The sequence below is a fragment of a genome, unplaced genomic scaffold (genome assembly GCF_019419815.1).
Source record: "Pyrus x bretschneideri cultivar Hongxiangsu unplaced genomic scaffold, Pyrus_bretschneideri_v1 Contig85, whole genome shotgun sequence".
NCBI classification, from domain to species: domain Eukaryota; kingdom Viridiplantae; phylum Streptophyta; class Magnoliopsida; order Rosales; family Rosaceae; genus Pyrus; species Pyrus x bretschneideri.
This window is the reverse complement of record NW_025999826.1, coordinates 266,391-288,955: the sequence shown is the minus strand read 5'-3', so window position 1 is coordinate 288,955 and position 22,565 is coordinate 266,391. Positions and strand designations below refer to the sequence as shown.

The 22,565-nt window shown below is 35.9% G+C and overlaps 1 protein-coding gene and 1 pseudogene across 1 annotated transcript; one reads left to right on the top strand and one right to left on the bottom strand.

Moving 5' to 3' along the window:
- The first annotated feature begins 1,785 nt into the window (after positions 1–1,785).
- On the top strand, positions 1,786–2,925 carry LOC103944664 (bZIP transcription factor 11-like). The gene has a single exon (XM_009355124.3). The coding sequence runs from the start codon at positions 2,143–2,145 to the stop codon at positions 2,623–2,625; it is 483 nt and encodes a 160-aa protein (XP_009353399.1). The 5' UTR covers positions 1,786–2,142; the 3' UTR covers positions 2,626–2,925.
- A 5,929-nt stretch (positions 2,926–8,854) lies between these two features.
- Positions 8,855–21,586, bottom strand: LOC103944780 (annotated as a pseudogene).
- Positions 21,587–22,565: the final 979 nt, after the last annotated feature.

The following is a 22,565-nucleotide window of genomic DNA, read 5'->3' as shown; positions in this document are numbered from 1 at the left end:
GAGCAATGATCTCTCAACTAAAAATCCATTACTATTGGTCTCTCAACTTATCAAAATGTGTAGCTATGGTCATTTTCATCAACTTTATCAAAATTTTGTCAAATTGAGTTATGTTGGAATTATCATTGCTACAATTAGGATTCCTTAATTCATCAAAACGTGTAGCTATGATCATTTTCGTCAACTTTATTAGAATTTTGTCAAAACGAGTTATATTGAAAGGACCATTGCTACAATTGGGTTAAAGTTGAGGGACTATTGCTTAAATTGGTTTAAAGTTGAGGACCATTTCTCCAGTTGAATTAAGGTTGAGGGACCAATGGTAAATGATTTTTAGTTAAGGGACCATGGCTGCACATTTTGATGAGTTGAGGGACCAATGTTAATGGATTTTTAGTTGAGGGATCATTGCTCTAATTGAGTTAAAGTTAAAGAATCATTGTTACAATTTACTCTTTGTTTATTTTTTGCAAAGTTCATATTTATAGAGTAGTCTACAAAATAAACGATTTCAACCATCAAATAACATTGTAAGCTCTTAGAAACAATAAAAAGGTTCAAAGAGAAAATAGCTATCATTCTTCCCAGTTTGTATGGAACGTAATTTGAAATTTATTTGTAACCAGTTTATAATTAATTCATATCATAACACACCATCACGTTAAATTCGCTTAAAAAAGAAAAGAATCTCCAAACTAAATAGGACACAAGTATAAAAGCAAGACTTCGTTTACCCAAAAATTAAATAAATAAAAAAGAAATAAAAAAAGAAAGAAAGACTTCACCATAACAAAAACAAACAACACGAGATTGTTCGTTCCCAGCTAGATCTGGAGATTCTGGACGGCTGCGGATATGGGGTGAAGTCCTTTCCTTCCTCACCACCTTACACGTCCCGTCTCTTTTATATTTATGTCTAGTATTATGAAGATTAAATTTTATGAATTAAATAACATAGAAGCTGATAATTTCATTATTACTTAAAAGTTGATTAACGTGCTTATTTTTTATTGATAACACATTATTTAGTTTGTAAATTTAATTTATAAATTTAGTCTACCTAACATTATACTGTATTTAATATTAGGCTAGTGCTAGAGAAACTAAATGCGTATGTTAAATTTTGTAAACTAAATGACATGAGAGTTGATCATTGAATTATTACTTAAGTGTTAGTTAACATGTTTATTTTTTATTGGTGACACATAATTTAGTTTATAAATTTAGTCTTCTTATCAAAATCTTTAATATTAATATCATATTCCAAACTTCGTTTAGGATAACAAAACTTTATAAACTAAATAACATGAAAATTAATCATTAGAATATTATTAGTATCATATCATTTAATTTATAAATTTAATTTCCTAAAATTACCCTCCTTTTAATATTTTCTTTTTCCAAGTTTTCTTTTTTTGTTCACCTTTTATCATCAACCATTTGGTTCCTCCTTTTAATATTTTCTTTTTCCAATTTTTCTTTTTTTATTCACCTTTTATCATCAACCATTTGGTTCCTTTTTTCCTATAAATTCCATCTTTAAACCCCTCATAGTCCTCCTCTCTTCCCCCTTTTGCCTTGATATTCCTCTTTCCTTCTGATTTTTTTTGATCCTGCAACCCATTTCATCCCTCTGGGTTTTCATCTCTCTTAGTTTTTCTCCCATTTGCTATTAAATTTGGGATTTTGGGTTCAAAATCCACAAACCCATCTCCAAAAAAACCCAAATTCTCTGAAAATCTCAAACTTTATGCTTCCCGGGAGCTTCTGAGATTGTTTCAGAAATACCCAAATCGTTGTTCTTTTTAGAAGCTTGTATCTTAAATTCTGAACATTTAGGTCTTGATGTTTGAGATTGATGATTCCAGTTCTGAGTGAAACCCTTCTCTCCGAGTGCATGATAAATTCCACATACAGGCGCAGGGACCATTTAGTTCAATCCTTCTCTGTCGTCTTCCTTTACTGGCTTTATTACGTTTCATGACTTCACCTCCCATCAAACCCTACAATAGTAATAGTAATTATAACTAATATTTCTACTAGTTTCTGCAGTTTTTGAGTTTTTGTTTTTGGGTCCTGCAATAATCTCTCCCTCAGTTAATTTCTGTGAAAATCTGCGAAGTTTTTCTGTGGTTTTTATCAATGGCTTCGTCCAGTGGGACATCTTCAGGCTCCTCCCCCATGATTCATCGAAACTCAGGCTCTGAGGAAGACTTGATGGCTCTGATGCACCAGAGGAAGAGGAAGAGAATGATTTCGAACCGCGAATCGGCGAGGCGGTCTAGGATGAGGAAGCAGAAGCACTTGGATGATCTGACGGGCCAGATCAACCAGCTGAAGAAGGAGAACCATCAGATCATCTCCAGCCTCAACATCACAAGCCAGCATTACATGAACATTGAGGCAGAGAACTCTGTTCTCAGAGCCCAAGCTGACGAGCTCAGCGGCAGATTGCAGTCCCTCGATGAGATTGCCAGTTTCTTGAATGCAAACAATGGTGGGCTCCATGCAGCTGCTGCAGATTCAAGCTGCTTCAATGAGCCTAATAACAGTTTCTTCGACCCCTTGAATCTGTCACATCTTAATCAGCCTATTATGGCCTCTACAGATATGTTTCACTACTGATCGTGATCGTGGTCTTGTTCGTGTTCAGGTTTATTCATTTATATCTGTGTCGTGTTTGTGCGGACTTACTGATACGATGCATATGAGCTTCTTTGGAATTTGGATCGATTAATAAAAACTAGAGAGAGAGGTGTGTAGTTTTATTTTACTAAGGAATAATTTTATGTGTTAGATGTAAAACAAAAGGGCTATCATGTTGGCGTTGGTCTGTAAATGAGCGCTATGGAATTTTCTTATTAGCTATTAATGTAGTTGTTTTCCTATTTCTTTTTATTATAATATTGACGAAGTTCTCTTCAATTTGTCTTTCTCTAGAATGTATGTGTAGGAAATTTGTGCAGCCCAATGACATCACCTCTTTATGTTTGACACAAACTCGTACTAAGGGTTTAGTCAAATTAAGTACGAGTTTGAGTTAAATTGAGAAGAGTAACGTATTTCGTTGGTATTCCGCATTTAAGTTTAAATTGTTTTATTATAATTTAGATAAATTTCATTTAGGAAATTTTTATTAGAATTTTAAAAATTTCATTTTGCTCTCTAAATTTTCTATAATTAGAAAGAGAATACACTTATGAGAAGTGTAGATTGAGATTTTTAAAGTACTAATAACAGTTCTCATACGATATATATATATTATCATTTTAAGAAGAAAAATAAGTGGTCAGAGAGATTAAATATTGACTTGTGAATTTCAAACATTTTTATAATGTCTTGATCCAATTAAACATGCAAGCTTTTTTTTTTTATTTTTTTTTTATCAGTAATGCACAATTCTGCCCACGCATCTTCAAGATTTTTTCTAAATTTTTGCTAAATTAGCTAATAAATAGTGTCAATAGCCAGAAAAATTAACTCAGCTCCAATAACACTCTATTTTAAGATAACATTAATATTTTATTACTTTTTCAAGAGAGCTATAAGAGGAAAGAAAGAATTGAATAGTTGGAGAGTTTTAATTATTTCTAATTGTTCAATGTTAAATTCTCTCTCCTCTTTTATAAATTTATAGAGTGACTATTCACTTTGTTAGTTTGAAGATTCAGTTTAAAGTGTCTCTTGGAGCAAGATTTGTTGGCTTTTTGCTAAAATAGTTTACAAATGTTGTTTTATAGTCATTTTAGGGCAACTCAAACACAGCCTTCACAAATATAACTTTTCAAATATAAGTTTGTAACTTATGTGACAATTTGAAGAGTAAAATTTGTTACTTCACAATCTTGTTTTCGAACAGACTTTATAAGTTTAATATTGCATTATATACTATCTAAATAAGAAACAAGTTGTCCCACATATTTTGTTATATTGAATTAATTGTGCGTGGGTAAAGGAGTTTGGATGAGGAGGGTATGGATAGGTGGCATGGGATTTCGCTGGGATTTTTAAAGGAGTGCCGGGGGGGGGGGATTTTTCATGTGAGTTTTAATGGCAGAGGCAACAAGCGGTGTGGGTGGTGTTGTTGGCTTGTGTTGATATGGAATTTGATGTGGTTCAGATTGAATCAGATTCTAAGTGTCTTGTGGATATTGGGGGGGGGGGTGAATTTTTCATGTGAGTTTTAATGGCAGAGGCAAAAAGCGGTGCGGGCAGCGTTGTTGGCTTGTGTTGATATGGAATTTGATGTGGTTTAGATTGAATCAGATTATAAGTATCTTGTGGATATGATTAATGGCAAGGGGGGGGGGGAATTTTTCATGTGAGTTTTAATGGCAGAGGCAAAAAGCGGTGCGGGCAGCGTTGTTGGCTTGTGTTGATATGGAATTCGATGTGGTTTAGATTGAATCAGATTATAAGTATCTTGTGGATATGATTAATGGCAAGGTTCAACCAAATGTTGTAACTGAAGCGCTTCTTCTTTATATTCAATATGTGAAGCAGCGACTGGGGTCAGTGGATTTTATTAGTGGTTGTTTAATACTTTGACTTTTAATGTAAACCCTTCAATTCGAATATAATGAAATTCTTACCTTCCAAAAAAAAAAAAAAAAATTAAAGGTAACGGTGAGAAAGGAAATTCTATGTTGCTCTACATATTTCTAAAAAATGTGAATTTAGCAATTCTCTTGGAGATGCCTTTATGCTTTTATCTCTAAGGTTAGCAAATTGGAACCAATTGTTGGATTGGAAGTTTGAAAAGTAGACATTTTCTTTAACACAATCAAGATTGGAAGTTTGAAAAGTAGACATTTTCTTTAACAAAATCAAGGTACTTATCCTTCTTTTTTCCTTTCAAAATTTAGGAATAATGCTCGAACCGGCTTCAAGTAATTAAAATTCTTAAAGTCTCACTTTGGCTAAAAGTCTAACAAATCTCAAAATTTAGCATGCCCTTATTGGATAGGGTGGTTATTATCATTGTAATCTATAATTTTTCTTACATAATCCACTTTAGACAAGGTGAAATCAAGAAAAATTAGGCCCCCTCAGATTCTCAAAGATAAGATCAGTATCAAAATCATCAATCGTATTCATGTGTGAAAGTTTCCAATCATCTTAGGCAAGAGGTGGTGATTGATCTTTCTTGATCACCAACCTAGATCTCCTTCTCTTTTGCAGAACTTGTTATATGGAGCTTTCATAGCCAACTTTTTCTGAGTTGTACCTGCATAGTTTTCATTGGTGAAAAAGATATTTTGCCTTGTGTAAAGAATCCTACTCCAAATTTTAATGGGTTAGGAAAAAACTCTTTGTTGTGCACTTGATTCCATTGCAGCTTTTGGACCACAAAGGTACGGAAATTAGAGTTTTGCATTTTAATCTTGATATTAATTTATTACACACTGGGTCAAAATAAGGGAAAATTCTACTCTGTTTTAGTGTGTGATATGCACCGAATGAATACAGAGTTAAATGTTTGGCTAAGAGTCTAATAACCAATGATCCAACGATCAAGAATTCTAGTATATAATATACACCATTGCATACTAGAAAAAAGTGCCACAACTAATGCTTTTCTCCTCATGGAAGCTCAATTATAGGTCAAGTAGTACTTCATATTATGATAGCCCACACATGTCCTATGATGTGAGGCTCTCCATGTTCTCTTTTCTAGGACTTTTTTGCAATGTAAATTTGAAAGTGATGAGAATGCATTTATTGATCTGCAATATATCGTTATTGTTATCTATGTGAGTTAAATGTGAGGCATCTCTAATCAAGTGGAGACATATATCATTAAAACAAAAACTATTTAAAACTGTTAGATCGATGAATTCTTCATTCTCTGTCCCAGTCTATATTAGTGACAGTTCGTTGTATTACGTTATAATTTTTTAGCAAAAGAAAGAGTATGTCAATACAAACAATATGGAGCAAAATATTTAATTTAGGCCATATTTGCTTATATGTTATTCTCACAAGATTTTAGACTTGATAATTTACTTTTCTTTGCAAGGGTAAAAGTAAAACCAACTATTGTAAATCTGAGAGAAAGGCAAAATGATGAATGAAATATTAAAAAGAATAACGAAAGGTAAAGGGTAATAAAACCAAGTTAAAGTTAATAAAACCTTATGATTGAATTACGGTTTAAGTCACCAAGTGGGTGCATGAAAAGCTCTAAAAAATTATAAATAAAAAAAAAAAAAATTATAAAGTCACCAAGTGGGTGAAGGGAACGGACAAGGATTGTCTGCCCTCCCACTTCCGGTGTCCTCCCATGCCCTTTTATTTGTGTGGTCACGGTTAACCCACATCAACATTTTATATTACTATTTATTTTTATCTTATTATCTCTATAAAAAAAACAATATAAAATGTTGACGTGACTTAACAGTGATCACATAAAACAAGAAGGTAGACAATCCTTGTCCGAAGGGAACAATTTTAGCACTGCAACTTCTGAAAGACATGTACACGATGAACTGAAGGAATCAGAAATAATGAAGTTATCGTTACAATATTAATTAATTTAATTAATTATACAAGATATACCTGCTAAACCGGCACAATTATCAAAATTAATGATAATCGGACAGTAAGCTTGTGCTTAGATGCTGCTTACATTACAATTAGCTTTTACGTGCATGTGTTTGTCATATTCATTCAGCATTTTGGAAACAAAACAATGATTAATCACATAATATTTGACATGAAAAGGAGGCACACTTTCATTAATTTACTCTGATTTAATTAGGAAGAGATGTTTAAAAAAAATATAAATTACGTATATTCAATTTTCTTTTTCTTTTTTATACAATGATATTTTACTCTAAGGAGATGGAAGATTGAGTTAGGCCACACAATAGATCATCTACGAAGTAAATATCAAACTCAATATATGTCATCGTTATTTATGCGAGTCAAATCTGAGACGTCTCACTTACTTAAATGTTCTGGAATCGGAATAGAAATGACACTTATTCCATAAAACTGTTTACTAATTCAGCAGAATCGGACTATAAACCAGTATGATTACTAAAATGCCCTTGTCCCAAATCAAGTATTTTATATACTTTTTTTTTGATAAAATTTGATATAATATATAATAGTAAGAAAAAAAATTAAATTGCTTTTTTATTTCATAGACACACTAAAATGCTTTTGTTTATTTATTTTTTATTTTTATAAATTTAAGTATTTACTTTAATATTTAAATTTTCTAGCTCAAGTTGTAGTTTCTTCTCTTCGGCATATGCATGAAGTTGTGCATAATGTGAATGAGCATGGAAATAAAAAAAAGTAAGGACTTATTATTATTATTTTTTTTTTTTGCAACGGATCGTAGCATAAACAAGGCCAGAACGGAAAGCCGACAACCAGCAAGCAAAGGTACACAACCATGAGGACAGAGAAAACAAACGACACCACCACAAGAAGCAAAAGTGTCACCCTATCCTCACACAAAATAAACTAAGCCGGGGAGCAAGGTAAACCATCTTTGTTTATAATTCTTACAAATGAAGATGGGGGCCTAATTACCCAGACAGAATCGTGCATCTTCGGAACCTGGTGCGATGCAACAAAATCTACCACTTTATTTCCCGATCTTGGAATCCAAGACCATTTGCATGTATGCAGTGAGGCACCAATGTCAACCACACGGGTCAGCACGGGGAAAACCTCCTAAGTCGATTTGTTAATAGATTCCTTCAATCAAGTGATGATAGGCAAAGAATCGGATTCCACAACAACTTGGTTCAAATTCTCCTACCGAGCGAGAAGACAACCCTCAAGCACAGCGAGAGCCTCAACAGCCGTCACACTTGACGCAGATACCTCTCTCCTCTTGACTGCAAGACATCGTCTAGAGGAGTCCCGAATCATCACTCCAACCCTTGACTCCCCTTGCCTCCAACACACATCAACATTAATTTTTTCCATGCGGGAAGGTGGGGGAGATGTGCATAATTAAACAAGGGTTAATGGGTTTATAAAGGATAGTCTTGGAAGTAAAAAAAGTAAGTGAGGGTATAATAGGAAGAGCAAATGCATTCCCGATTCCCTCACCCTCCCGGAATTCAATTACCACATCCATAGAGGGAGTCCAATTCCTCTAATCCCAGGATTTGAATTCCATTTTGTGTGTGGGTCCCACACATTTTTTATTCCTTCAAATTTTAGTAAACACATGTATAATCCGTAATCGAAATCAAATTCCTTATTCTTATTCTGATTACGGGTTAGTAAACACGCCATAAGTTTCGAATATCCATCCTTTGTGTTGGTGTAAAAATAAAATAAAATCGAACTACTTTAGATTAGAACATACATGGGAAAAGAAATAAAAAGAAGAAGAAAAAGGCAAAGGAAGATGCCGATTGGAAAATGGACTCCAATGCCTCCAACTTTATATTTTTTATTGGAGTATTTGAAAACAGAGTTTCTCGTTTTCTTAAAGAAACAAACAAAAGTAGATAATTACCTTTTATTCTTTGCTTAAAGTCGAATCACCCAATTTGTCCTTTTAATCGACATGAGTTCCACAGGCACTCATGCAACCCCCCCTTGGGTTTGTTTTAGGGTCCTTTTCAACAATATTGAAGCGCTTTTCAACAATATTGAAAAACGTTAGTGACAATATTTGACAATAAAAAAAATTAGAAGTAATTTAGTATAAAAACCATATGAAATTGTATTTCACGAAGAGTATTTTCTTTTATTTACACCACTAAGTTCTGTCGACAACTCCAAAGACCTGTTGAGATTTGTCTGAACCGAACCACAATTACCCTTTACTGCTAGGAAAAGAAATCACAAGCTCTGAAACAACAACATCCAATCCCACATATTCGGCTCAAAATATACGAAGGGAATATGAACTCAATGTAAAGAGGAACACACAACGGAATTTCAATTAAATATAAAGGCGAACAACGAAGAATTAGTTGTATACCGTCAAAATTATGATTGAACCATTTCGGTCAACACATGGTACATACAACAATTAAGCACTATATTTGTAGACCGTAGAAGATTCAGATCCGAGCAGTCGGATCAATAAACGGGCACCAACTAAAGGCCGTTACCTTTCTTTTCCTCTCAATTGCAATAAAGTCTAATCACCAAGTCTGCGCCGCTAGTGAATAACCATGGCTGCCTTGGATGGAACTTACAGTACAATACACCTGCATACCAGTCAGGGAAAACAAGGATTTAGCTTTTATATAGAAGTTTGGATGACACTACGATACGGAGTTGACTATGCATTTGGCCTGCAAGTATGCATGTTTTTCTCCTAACCCCTTAGCATTTTATCTTATCAGCATTCTTGAGAAGAACCTTGAACACATAATACATTCTAAAAACATTCAAAGCCCATGGATATATGTTTACGAAGGTAATCTGATGCTCAGCTTCAATAATCTTTCCGCACATGCACTAGCAGCATTCTATTATCTTTGTTAAACCACCCAACAGGACATAAAATAAAGAAAGCTATAGGTCGCACCTCTCCCATTTGAGCTTGTTTGACCTCGGGTATTTCCAATGGAACAATAAGAGGGTTCTGGTTAAGATCTGAATAAACCATTCCATGAAAAACATATGCAGTGCAGTCATCAGAGCATGTTGCAAACAGCGGGTACCAACGATGGAAAGATACATTGTTGATGTCCTTCTGATGCAACCTGATAAGTTTCGAAATGTCAGAAAAATATATGCATCCCCTGTAACAAGGCAAATGCTGTATAAAGTTAGTTTGGTGTTTGTCAAATAGTTAATGACTGATCATATAGTATTAGACCTATCATACAAGCAACATCATCCAAAAACCTATGCACTCTGCGGGGTATATCAGAGTCTGTAACACTGGAAGTGAAGTAAAGCCAGCAGTTTGCACGAAAGTATTATCCCCCTTCCTAAAAAGTACAAATCATCATATAGTTTGCATCATCTACAAAATAAATGTGAAACATACTTGAGAGTTTTGTAAGGTTTAGATGAAAGGTCCATGTCGAACCACATAATTTTCCTTCTCTGCTTTCCACAATTATATGATCACCTGCACTAACAGTAAAATCTAAATATATCAGAGTACAATTCGAATACGACTGTAAAGAAGACGAGACAGGCCAATTGAGTTGTACATGGTGCATAGAAATAGAGAAACTTAATGAATGAATAATTAAAAGTCTACAAGAAGGATGAACTTCAGTAGAGGAGACTTCACGAAGTCCAGTCTCAAGCTTTTTGACAAGTTTTCCATCCTTCACCTGATCATAAACACGAATAATCTTTTTTGTTGAAATGAGGAAGAAAGACCGTGTAGGATGGAAAACTGAAGTAACTGCAGCCCTATGCAACTTGAATGAAAGTGTCTGGTTAAACTTCTTAGAGAGCTTGTGTATAAATTATTAACTTAATTGCAAATGATAATATAAAGAGATAGCATCATGCAAAAAGGATACCTGCTGGCATCACTGTTGAAAGGTAGTCTCCTTTACGATGCCACTCTCCCGAAGCCACGGTCTACAGGACCAAACAAGGAAAACAGTTAAAAATCTTCATAGAAGACCATCCTTCCAATCTTGACTTACAGTTAAGACACTCATATACTCGAACCACCACAAATAAATTGATGAAGGAAAAGGCCAATGTACCTTGGAATGCGTTAATCTGATTCCCTCAAGTTTATCATCATGAAGCCAGCTTACACTGGATGCTGTTGTGCCCAGTATAAGCAATATGTTTTGCAAAGGTTAGATGCCATTCATTTGATAAATGATATTCAAAGCACTAACAATCTCACACTGACCAGAGTCGTCGGGCATAGGCATCTCAACAGAGAGAAGTTCTTTAGTTCTTTTCTGTACTTCTTCAGTCCCACAACCAGTGTTCAAAAGAAGTAAGTCTGGTCCCCTAAAAAGATTGCGATAGTCATTTTACACATTCAAGTAACAAGATCCCCAGTGAAATAAATGTAAAGCAAAAATGAAACCAAAATATATTGATTGCATCCTTACGCCGAGACAGCCACTATAGAATGCTCAGGATTAGGATTTCAAGCCACATATTTGACGGCTTCACCAATATCGCAGATTTTGACACATCTACCAGTTTCAAACTCCCAAATACGCAAAGTTCCATCCAATGAACCTGTAAGAACCACAACAGATGATGAGATTTACATCCAATTTCAATTACCTAACTGAAAGTAACAGAGAATTAAGCATGACATTGATACCTGATGCAATCCACTGCCCTGAAGCTTCTACAGAAACAGATGTAACTGCATCCTCGTGGCCTGTATATTCAAGATAACATGCTACAGGGTAAGGCTTAAGTTCAGTTCAGCTCGGTAGCTTAGGCTTGAGAGATTCAGAGTCTATATTAAGCTGAAACATCATATGACTAGAAGACCAGAATTAGATTATACATTTTGAAAGATCTTGCAAAACTATCAAAACCTGACCGATTAATCACTAGGGAATCTTTCCCTCAAACAGGATTTTTCACTTACACGTTTCTTTTGGACTCTGGGGCACAAATATAGATCCAAACATCTCTCAAAGCATTCCTTCACAGCATTCTCATATGCAGGGATGCTTCTCATATTTGCAAACCTAACCAATATGATAATGGGGTGCGTGTTAGAAGCTGAACAATCATGGAGAGTAACAAATTAACATTAGTCCAAATTTCAGTTCACATTCCATATTACCTTTTAGGTATAAATTTAGGACGGTCTTCTTCATACATTAACTGGTAAGAGTTGATCTCTTCTTGTGTTGGGATGTATTCCAGAGATGGATTGAAGGACTCTTCATGGCCTAAAAGAAAATTTAAATTTTAAGATTTCCATCAAGTCTCAAGATATTTCACGCAAGCAAAAAGTGTTAAGAATTAAGCTGCACACTAGCTTAATATCGAGCTGCAGATGACAATCCTGTAGAAAGGAGTTGATGAGAATGCAGAGATTAAGAGATGAAGAACTTACTATTTTTAGAAGTAGCCGTTAGATTTAAATTACAACGGCTAGATTAGTTTCTAATTTAGGAAACCTGAACAGCTGTTATTCCTATTTGTTTAGGATTGTACTATGTCATTCGATCCTTTCCTAAGTGGAAGGATCACAGCCTCTGATGGCCTCAATGGCTGGAGATGTGTCCTTGATCCCTGAAAAATAGGATTTGGCATTTGACTGTGCTGATGATATATTCTCTGTGCATTCTTCTTCGATTCCAATTTAAGAAAATACAAGAACATTCTCCATTCTCTGCACTTAACCTTTCTCAAAATTCTGCAAAGTTTTCACCTTTTACTTGTTAATCAACCTAGTAGCTATGTTTGATACCATTTGAACATGGTATTAGAGCTCTAGGTTTGATTCCAGAAAGGGATGTAAACTGAGAGGAGGTTCTTCCTGAGAAAAATTCCCAAAAGGGATAAAGGTGGTTGCTTTGTTGGTTGGTTCACTGATACTCACTAAGAAATGGTGGGATCGAGTTCTTCCAGTGGAGATTTATGAACTTCATAGTTTGATGGAGCAAATTACGATTTTTGGGCTGTCAAAATGGAGACTATCCTTATATCATATGATCTATGAGATGTGGTAGAACTCGGAATACAACCTTAGCTGATTCCCAAGGAGGAAGAAGGCTCTGGAGATGAAGAAAGTGAGGCTGAGCAAGTTCCAGTGGATGCACCCATCATCTCCAGAGAAGACAAAATCAAAAACACCAAGGCGCCGAGTCTCATTCAGGAGCAATAACAGATGAACTCTTCCCTCGCATCAGAAATAAGAAGAATGTGAAAGGGCTTGGGACATTCTAAGAAGAGAGTTTAGATGAGATAAAAAGGTAAGAGCTGTAAAACTTCAAGCAGATAAGGCTGATTTTGAGTATATTAAGAATGACAGAGGTGAAACCCTAGATGATTATTTGGCTAGGTTTTTTATTGTGAATAATCTCAAGTCACTTGGTGAAGATGTGCTTGAGAAAATGATTGTGCAAAAACTATTGATGAGTCTAAGTAGGAGGTATAAGTCCATTGTGTCCATTATAGAGGAAACTCGAGATTTGGATGCCATTAGAGTTAAAGAAGTCATTGCATATGTCAAAGTCTATGATAAAAGAGAAGATATGCATAATGAAAGGGATAAGGTGACAAGAACTGAGAGAGCCTTTAGTAGTCTCAGAGTTGAAACAATCAAGTTACTGGAACTTACAAAGGTTCATAGAATAAGCAAAACCAGAAGTGGCAGGGGGCAATACAAGAAGGGAAAGAATTGGTCTTAAAGTGGAAACTAAAACAATACCAATGGTTCAAGTCAGAACAACAACCTTGGAGGAAACTGGAATAATAAATTCAATTCACAGAACAAGCAAGGGATTAGTAGTCAAAGTGGTGTAAAAACACAGTGCCAAGTCTGTGAGAAATACCATTTTGGTGTGTGCAGATACAAAGGAAAAGCCAAGTGTGGAAAGTGCAACCACTTTGGTCATATTGTAAAGGACTGTGATAGTCACAAGCAAGTAGCCAACTATGCTTAGGAAGAAGAAGTAACCACATCAACCATGTTCTATGCTTGTCACTCAACTTCAATTGCACAAGATAGAACTGTATGGTTTGTGGACAGTGCCTATAATAATCATATGACCTCTTAAGAGTCTATGTTAATAAACATTGATAGATTTGTGACATGTAAGGTAAAATGGGCATTGGAGACCTTGTACAAGCTACTGGGAAAGACACTTTAGTTATTGAAACTCAACGTGGGAAAAGGTATATAAATGAAGTGTTGGTGGTTCTAAGTTTGGATGAAAACTTACTGAGTGTAGGTTAGATGATGGAGCATGGATACTATGTTCTATTTGGAGGGAATATGGCAATAATCTTTGATGACATCAGCCTAAATAATGTTGTAGCAAGAGTGACAATGGTTGGTAATAGATGTTTTCCTCTTTTACTAGAATCTATAACCCCTGCAGCAAGATGTTGATGCACAAAATCGATGAGGACTTTGGTACAACAGAAAGTGTCAAGTTTGTGACCATCGCTAGATTGCTTCGGTCACTAGTGTGGATAAGTATGTAAATGGACAAAGACAAGGAAGCAAACACAAGGAAGCAAGTACAGGAGTTCTCATTAATTGTGAAGGGTTTACAGAAATACATAGTTTCAAGCTCTCCTTTAATGAGTTCTAGTGAATGATTTAGTACAAATGACATTAAGGATTATTGTGAGAGAATGATCTCCTTTTATAGAAGAGAGTTTCTAGCTTTATTCTGACTTTGACACGTGTTGTGCTGTGATTGGTCTTTGATGTTGATACGTGTCACACTATGATTGGCCTCTTAGTTAGGGGGAAACTCTTGTGGGTCCTTGACGGTATAACGTTGACTATTGCTCAGTAGTTTCAGGATTGGTCAAGTATGGTACAAACACAAGAAAAGCATCTGTGACTGAAGATTCATGGATTTGGCATAGGAAGTTGGTTCATTTGAGCTTTGGAAGTATGAAGAAGATGCAGCAAAAGGAAATGGTGCTTGGATTACCTGATCTAGCAAAATGAAGGGTGTGTGTGAACGCTGTGTATCAGGGAAACATCACAGAGAACCATTTGACAAGGAAAAAGTGTGGAGAGCAAGCTATCCACTTGAGTTGGTACACACTGATGTGTCTAGACCAATGCAAAATGAGTCTATTGGTGGAAATATGTACTTCATCACATTCATTGATGATTTCTCAAGAATGTGTTGGGTATACTTTCTCATAAATAAATCTGATACCTTCAATGTGTTTAAGAAATTCAAAGCCTTTGTTGAGCTGCAAACTGGTTTCAGTTTAAAAAAACTAAGAAGTGACATAGGTGGTGAATACACCTCTCATGAGTTTCTGGACTACTGTGCAAGCATGGGAATGGAGAGGCAACTGACTATTGCTTACTCTCCTCAGCAAAATGGAGTTGCTGAGAAAAAAAATAGAACGATTGGTGAAATGGCAAGATCCATGATGGCTGAGAAAGGAATTTCTGTGATTTTTTGGGCAGAAGCTGTGAGCACAGCTGTGTATTTACAAAATAAATGCTTTACAACATCTGTGTTGGATAAAACACCTTTTGAAGCCTTCACAGATAAGAAGCTTGGAATTAAACATCTAAAAGTATTTGGTTGTATTTGCTATACTCATGTTCTATCACCACTGAGACATAAATTTGATGAGATAACCAAACAAGGAGTATTCATGGGATATGGAAGCTGTGAAAAGGGCTATAGAGTGTATGATCTGCAAACTAAGAAGATTGTACTCTCAAGGAGTGTGATTTTCAGTGAAAACCAGTCATGGAATTGGGAAAGTAAACAAGTGCAGTCTCTCTCAATACCCTTCAATCTTAAAGGGAATGATGCAGAAAATGAAACTAGAGAAGAATCAATAGATGCAACTTAGTTCAACAATGCTGAATGTTCTCACTCAAACATAAGTATTGATGAGTTAGTTGAGAACAATGGTGGAAGTCAAAGTTAAGGCTCCATACCTAGCTCCATTCTAGTGAAGTTAAGAACTCTGGAAGATATCTATGCAAGACGTCAATTGTGCATTATAGAACCAGAGAACTATCAAGAAACAGCAAGTGATATAGCTTGGCAAGAGGCTATGAATGTAGAGTTGGAAATGATTGAAAACATTAACACTTGGAAGCTTGTTGATAGGCCTGCAGACAAACCTATTCTAGGTGTAAAATGGGTGTTTAAGACTAAGCTCAACTTGGATGGGATAGTTTAAAAGCACAAGGCCAGGCTTGAACCTGGGATAGACTACAATAAAACCTTTGCACCAGTGGCAAGGTTGGACACAATTCGAACTTTCATTGCACAAGGCTAGGCTGGAAACTATTTCAATTGGATGTCAAATCGGCTTTTTTAAATGGTGTGCTTGATGAAGAAGTGTATGTTTAGTAGCCTGAAGGGTTTGAAGTGAAAGATGTAGGTCACAAGGTTTAGAAGTTAAGGAAGGCTCTATATGGACTTAAACAGGTACCTAGAGCTTGGTATAGTGAGATTGATGCATATCTCTCCCTGTGTAAATTAAAAAAAAGCACAAGTGAAGCCATATTGTATGCAAGGTCTGATAATGAAAGAGGGTTGATAATTGTCTCAATATATGTTGATGATATTGTCTACACTGGAAGTAGTGAAAAGATGCTTAGTGAGTTCAAAAGAGAAATGATGCAAAGATATAAATGTCAGATTTTGGATTTCTACATCATTTCTTAGGCATAGGGATACTACAAACTGATCAAGGAGTGTTCATACACCAAAGTAAGTATGCCAAGTCTCTACTTGTGAAATTTGGACTTGACGATTGCAAACTAGTATCTATTCCTTTGCCCACTGGTGAAAAACATAAGAAAGTGGATGAGAGTGAATTGGCTGATGGAGGACTTTACAAGAAAATTGTGGGAAGCCTATTGTATTTAACAACAACTAGACTTGATCTGATGTATGCTGCAAGTTTATTATCCAGGTTTATGAACAGTTCTACAAACAAGCATCTGGGAGTTGCAAGAAGGGTACTAAGATATGTGCAAGGGACTCTCAATTATGGCATTGAATATGTGAATGACAAGTATGCAATTCTTATTGGATTTTGTGATCCAAATTAGGCAGGTAGCAAGGATGATAGTAGGAGCACCTCTAAGTATGCTTTTAACTTTGGCAGTGGGGTATTTTCCTGGGCTTCTGTGAAAGAAAACACAGTTGCACTATCAACTGCTGAAGTTGAGTATGTCTCAGCATTTGAGGTAAAAACACAGTCCATTTGGTTGAGAATTGTCCTTGATGACTTTGGAGAAATGCAAACTAAGGCAACCCCTTATTTTGTGATAATATGTCAGCCATTTCCATGGTCAAAAATCCAATCTTTCATAAGAAGACTAGGCGCATAAACAGAAAGTATCACTTCATAAGAGAAGCTCTACAAGAAGGTGTGATTGATTTAAGGTTCTGTAGAAGTGCAGAGCAACTTGCAGATATATTTACAAAGGCACTGCCAAAGGTGAGGTTCAATCAGTTGAGATTGAGACTTGGAGTAAAGCCAGTAAGCAGCTTAGGAGAGGCTGTTGAGAATTATACTGCATACTAGCTTAATATCGAGCTGCAGACGACAATGCTGTAGAAAGAAGTTGAAGAGAATGTAGAGATTGAAGAGATGAAGAACTTTCTATTTTTAGAAGTAGTCATTATATTTAAATTACAACGAGTAGATTAGTTTCTAATTTAGGAAACCTGCACAGTTGTTATTCCTCTATGTTTAGGATTGTACTATGTCATTCGATCATCTCCCAAGTGGAAGAATCCCAGCCTCCGATGGCCTCAATGGATGGAGATGTGTCCTTGATCCCTGAAAAATAGGATCTGGCATTTGACTGTGTTGATGATATATTCTTTGTGTATTCTTCTTCGATTCCAATTTAAGAAAATACAAGAACATTCTCCATTCTCTGTACTTTACCTTTCTCAAAATTCTATGCTGCAAAGTTTTCACCTTTTACATGTTAATCAACCTAAAAGCTATGTCTGATACCATTTGAACAAAAAGGAATTGCTCTCTATCTGATTTTTTACAATCCTGAGAATGTGGATGAAAACAAGTACCTGACAACTTCAGCACTGGTGCAGGAATGTAAGTTAGATGGTTATTCTTTTCTGTTGAATTAGAGTCATCTTCCCACAATCGGTAAACACTTCCTTCTTCTTCTTCTTCTTTTTCTTCTTCTTCTTCTTCTTCTTCTTCTTCCTCCTCTTTAGACTTTTTAGGCTTAATTAAACCCTTACAAATGGCCAACTTAATCTTATTAACCTATAGAGTCATCAGAAAAAGCTCAGAGTATGGAACAGGAAGCCATCTTAAACTAGAAAAGATGACAATAATAATTTCTCCAACCCAAACACTAGAAGGAAAAAAAAAAAACAGAAAAACAGAAGTATGCTGCACTTGTCTATTTTTCACAAGCTACATTGAAAATAAAATAAAACTAAGGGTAAGGAAAAAGAAAGAAAGCACACAATAGGCGCAATACATTTAACATGCCTTACCAATTTACTTTTAGATTTTGAAGGAATGAATCGTCTTTTGGGTTCAGGTGCATTTGATAGTGGATGCTTGGAGTCATCCCATTTAAACCAATCAGCATATGGCTGCACTTGAAACATGGAGAATTTTACTTCAACTTTAATAAGGAATTTGATAGGATTTTGACTACCTACAAAAGTAGGGATAAAAACACTTAAAAATACTTACAAGAGAACAAGATTGTCGTAGTGTAGCAGCTCAAACAAGGTCGTTTTCCATAGGGATTGAATGAATAATTTGTGTTTAAAATCAACTCTTAATTAATTATTTAAAACAAAGTTTGGAAAATGTTGATTTTAGAATTTAATAAAAAAAAAACGAATTTTAAAATAAAACAATTAATAACTAGAGAACAATTTAAAGAAAATCAATTTGTAAAAGCCTAGGGTTCCGCCATCACCATAACAGTCTTATACAATTTTACCAATTAGTTGTGAATTTCTAGATATATGCTTTGAAGGTTAGGTTTTCCTAATACATATTTTCCTCGTGATGTTCAAGTGAAAACGTATATCTAACATGCAATCCATCTGTGATGTTCAGATTAAATATAAACATGCAAGACTCATTAATCTTTGTGAAAATCCTTTGAAAAACCATGCAACCCTTAAGAGCGTAATGTTCGGCTTAAGTGAACTTACAATTACTAATCACTAGAAGCCTTTTTCAATTTCAGGGTGATGTTCCAACAGATTTTGCATTAAATTACTTGTCTAAAAACCCCTAATGGTCGCGAATCACTAAGACAATTAGATAGTTTAATTGCTGTGATTAATAATTCAAAGCAAACATGCATCCATTCATAAGCAAATTAATAAAACTACATATTCATGTTAAGGCTTGTGGCGTCGCCCTAGCAAAAGAACTTAGTTACAAACAATCATAAAACAAAATTGGGTACATTACATAAAACTATCTCAACTATTGGGTCATTAACAGCTTCATACCTCGTCTTTAAAAAGTTTCAATGTCATACCTTATCTTTGAATTTGTTGCAATGTCATACCTTCCGTTAGTTGTCTATCAATTTTTCTGTCAAATGCTGACGTGGCTTGAGACGGGGTCCACTTTCTATTAAAATATTAATAAAATAATACATTACCCTAAAAAAAAAAAAATCCCAATCATCTTCCCCGACCATCCTTTTTCCCTCTGCCTTTCTCCCCTTCCCTTCTCCCTCCCTCCCTCCCTCCCTTCCTTTCCTTTCTTCCCCTCCCGTTTTCCCCAAACCCCAGTTCGTCTTCCCCCTAACCCGAGCCCAACCTGCAACCCAAAAAAAAAAAAAAAAAAAACACATCTTCATCTTCCCCCTTTCCTTGCAACCATACTCCTCTTCCTCCTCCGCACCCACCCTCGCACTCACTTCCTGCAACCCAAAAAAAAAAAAAAAAAAAAAAAACCATCTTCATCTTCCCTGACGCCTCTTTCCCTGCAACCCAGATCCCGTCTTCCCCAAACCCACCATTTTCTTCCCCCAAATCCAACATGAACGTCTACGCCGCAACCCAGAAAAAAACCCATATCCCGTCTATGCGGCCATCGCTGGGTTCGTGAGGTGGAATTGGGAAACCCTCTTCTCCAAGCCGATTCCGCGAGGGGAGAAATTAGGCATGGAGAAAATGGGGGGAATGGGTGTGGATTTAAGGAGTGAGGTGTGTAGAGGAGGGAAGAGGATAGGTGCGGAGGAGGAGGTGGAGGATGGGTGCGCAGTGGGTTTGGGGAAGACGGGAAGAGGGAAGAAAGGGGTGGGTTGCAGGGAAGGGGGGTCGGGGAAGATGAATATGTTTTTTATTTTTTTATTTTTTATTTTATATTTTTTTTTCAGGGTTGTAGGTTGGGCTCGGGTAGGGGGGGTGGGGTGAGTGAATGATGGATGTGCAGAGGAGGGAGGGAGGGATAAGGGAGGGGGGGAGAAAGGCAGAGGAAAAAGGGATGGTCGGGGAAGATGATTGGGAAATTTTTTTTTTACGGTAATTTATTATTTTATTAATATTTTAATAGAAAGTGGACCCCATCTCAAGCCACGTCAGCATTTAACATAAAAATTGACAGACAACTGACGGAAGATATGACATTGCAACAAAGTCGAAGATAAGGTATGACATTGAAAGTTTTTAAAGATGAGGTATGAAACTGTTAATGACTCAATAGTTGAGGTAGTTTTATGTAATTTACCCAACAAAATATTATTAAGAACATGGAAAGAAAACACCTTTAAAATAAACTTCCACAGCTCTCTAATGTAGTGCGCGTGTTCTCCCAATATTGCCTCGGGAACCGTAATGGCTAACAAGCCTTATTTATACTACTACAAAATAAAACCCTAAAAGGTCTTAGAATAAAACTAGGAAACATAATAAAATAATAAACTAGAAAATAAAAGGTTTCCTATTTAAACAGAAATTCGGACTTCTAAAATAATCAGTCTTTTTACCTACCAAATCAACTCTGTTTTGGTCCTAAAATGTCTCTTTTTAAATCTTGAGACGTCTTTAACAAATCCTCAAAAGGAATTTTCCTCAAAAAATGTCATCTTGACCTTCAAAATACCCAAAACGTCCATAAACGTAAATCTGGGAAAGCTGCGCGCTGGGCCTTTATTTCATTGCCACGGTCAAACGGCTAAGTGAAAGACTCATGAACATCCTCCAATTGGAATCACTCCAAAATTCATCCGTTTGATCATGTTTTTCTCCAGAGGAAGTCGAATGTCTTACATTGGAAATATAATTCGAAGTATCAAAATTCTACCAAAATAACCAATAAACTATAACTAAGAAGAAGGTAAAATATATGGTATAATATGGACTCATCAGAATTCATTTGTATCAATAGAAATAGCATATTAATTAGAACTGGATAAGTAGGATTTACAGAGCGCATATGGATCAAGGTCACCATGTTGAGCCTTTCCTTTGAGTAGTCTACTAATCGATTTGATATCTTCTTTCGTCTGTTCTACTTCCTCATCATTATATTCATCATAGATTTTGTGCCTGAAGAGTAACAAAGCATACTAGAGTCACACATAAAAAAACATTCAAACATTCTGTTCGAGCGAAGATTTCTCCAGAGAGAGCTTCTTGGCTCTCAGCACAGCTCCCCAAGGGATTGGCACTTTGGATGTGTAGTCGGGCTCTTGCTTGCTGATGTACTGCAAGAAGAGGATGGAGTTAGTTTTGAAAGGTACCTTTGTAGGGCCTTGAGGCTCGCAATCAAAACTAACTGAGTGCTAGGCGTGCCACTGCTATCTCAGTATAGCAGATGTAGAGCAAGTGTGTTTTAGTCAATTACTTGCGCCCCAAGTTACTCGGACTTCTTGTTATTAAAGGATTGTCGTGGATGGGTTAAGTCCACATTAAGTTCTTTTTGTTGCCTTGTGATCAAGGACTTTTAGTTCATAGTCTTGTATGTTTGAATAAGGGGAGTCCAGATCCTCTTCAGTCATCTACTCGACTCTTGATTGGTTTTAAATGAAGGCGTATTCATTAAAGTGACCAAATCCAGGTACAAATGAGACTCTTAAGGTAGGAAAACAGATGGATATGACTTGAATACATGCTGGAGAATACTTAAGTAGTAGATCTATTAACTTATAAAACAAACAAAGAGCTTTGAGCTAGATTTCACCTTGTCGGGCATGGTTGAACTTCTTGCAATCACTTCTCTTTTGAGTTTACAGGGTTTATGTGCTAAGAAGGGATGGATGGTAAACAAGTTTACACGAGGGAATCGATACTACGCTACTAGGGGTGATAGCAGAGCTTCTAAACTAGACAAAAGATGGCTTTTGTAGGGAATGATCCTGAAAATGATTGAGATTTGGGCTGGTTATAGCTTTTAGATGCAAATATGGCTTGAGAGCAGAGTTTGTATGTTTGTTTGTTTGATTGGTTGAGTGTCCTTATCTCTAGGGCCTTTTCCTTCTTTTATAGGTAGTTTAGCCTAACTACCATAGCTTTGCTCTTGCCCGAAAGCAATTGAAGGGTAGTGAGTCATCAGTTTTTTACTTGTATTGCCACTGAAAAGTGCTTTTTGGCTGATTGTGAGTTAGTTCCCATCACTTGTTATTTAAATCATAGGCACATAGCCTATGCATTAATGGGAAGGCGCCAATTTGTCTCTGGGCTTGATGCTAGGCTTCAGGCAAGTCTTCCTTTAATTGTCCTTTTTGGGCTTCCACACGCTTGCAGCCCAAAGTTCAAATATTAACCCGAACACATTCAAAACAAGAAAAGGTAACAAAATAGATAATCAAACAATATACAAGACAGATGATTGAAAAACCATTTACTGCTTTAAGCCATCTCTCATGATTTGGAAGGCTGAAGTGCCTCCAAGGTATAAGTCTTAGTCTGGATAACTTCTCGTGCTATGTTGGGGAAATATAGATTGATCGCTGTGTTTTAGTCCATGTCGTGAGAATT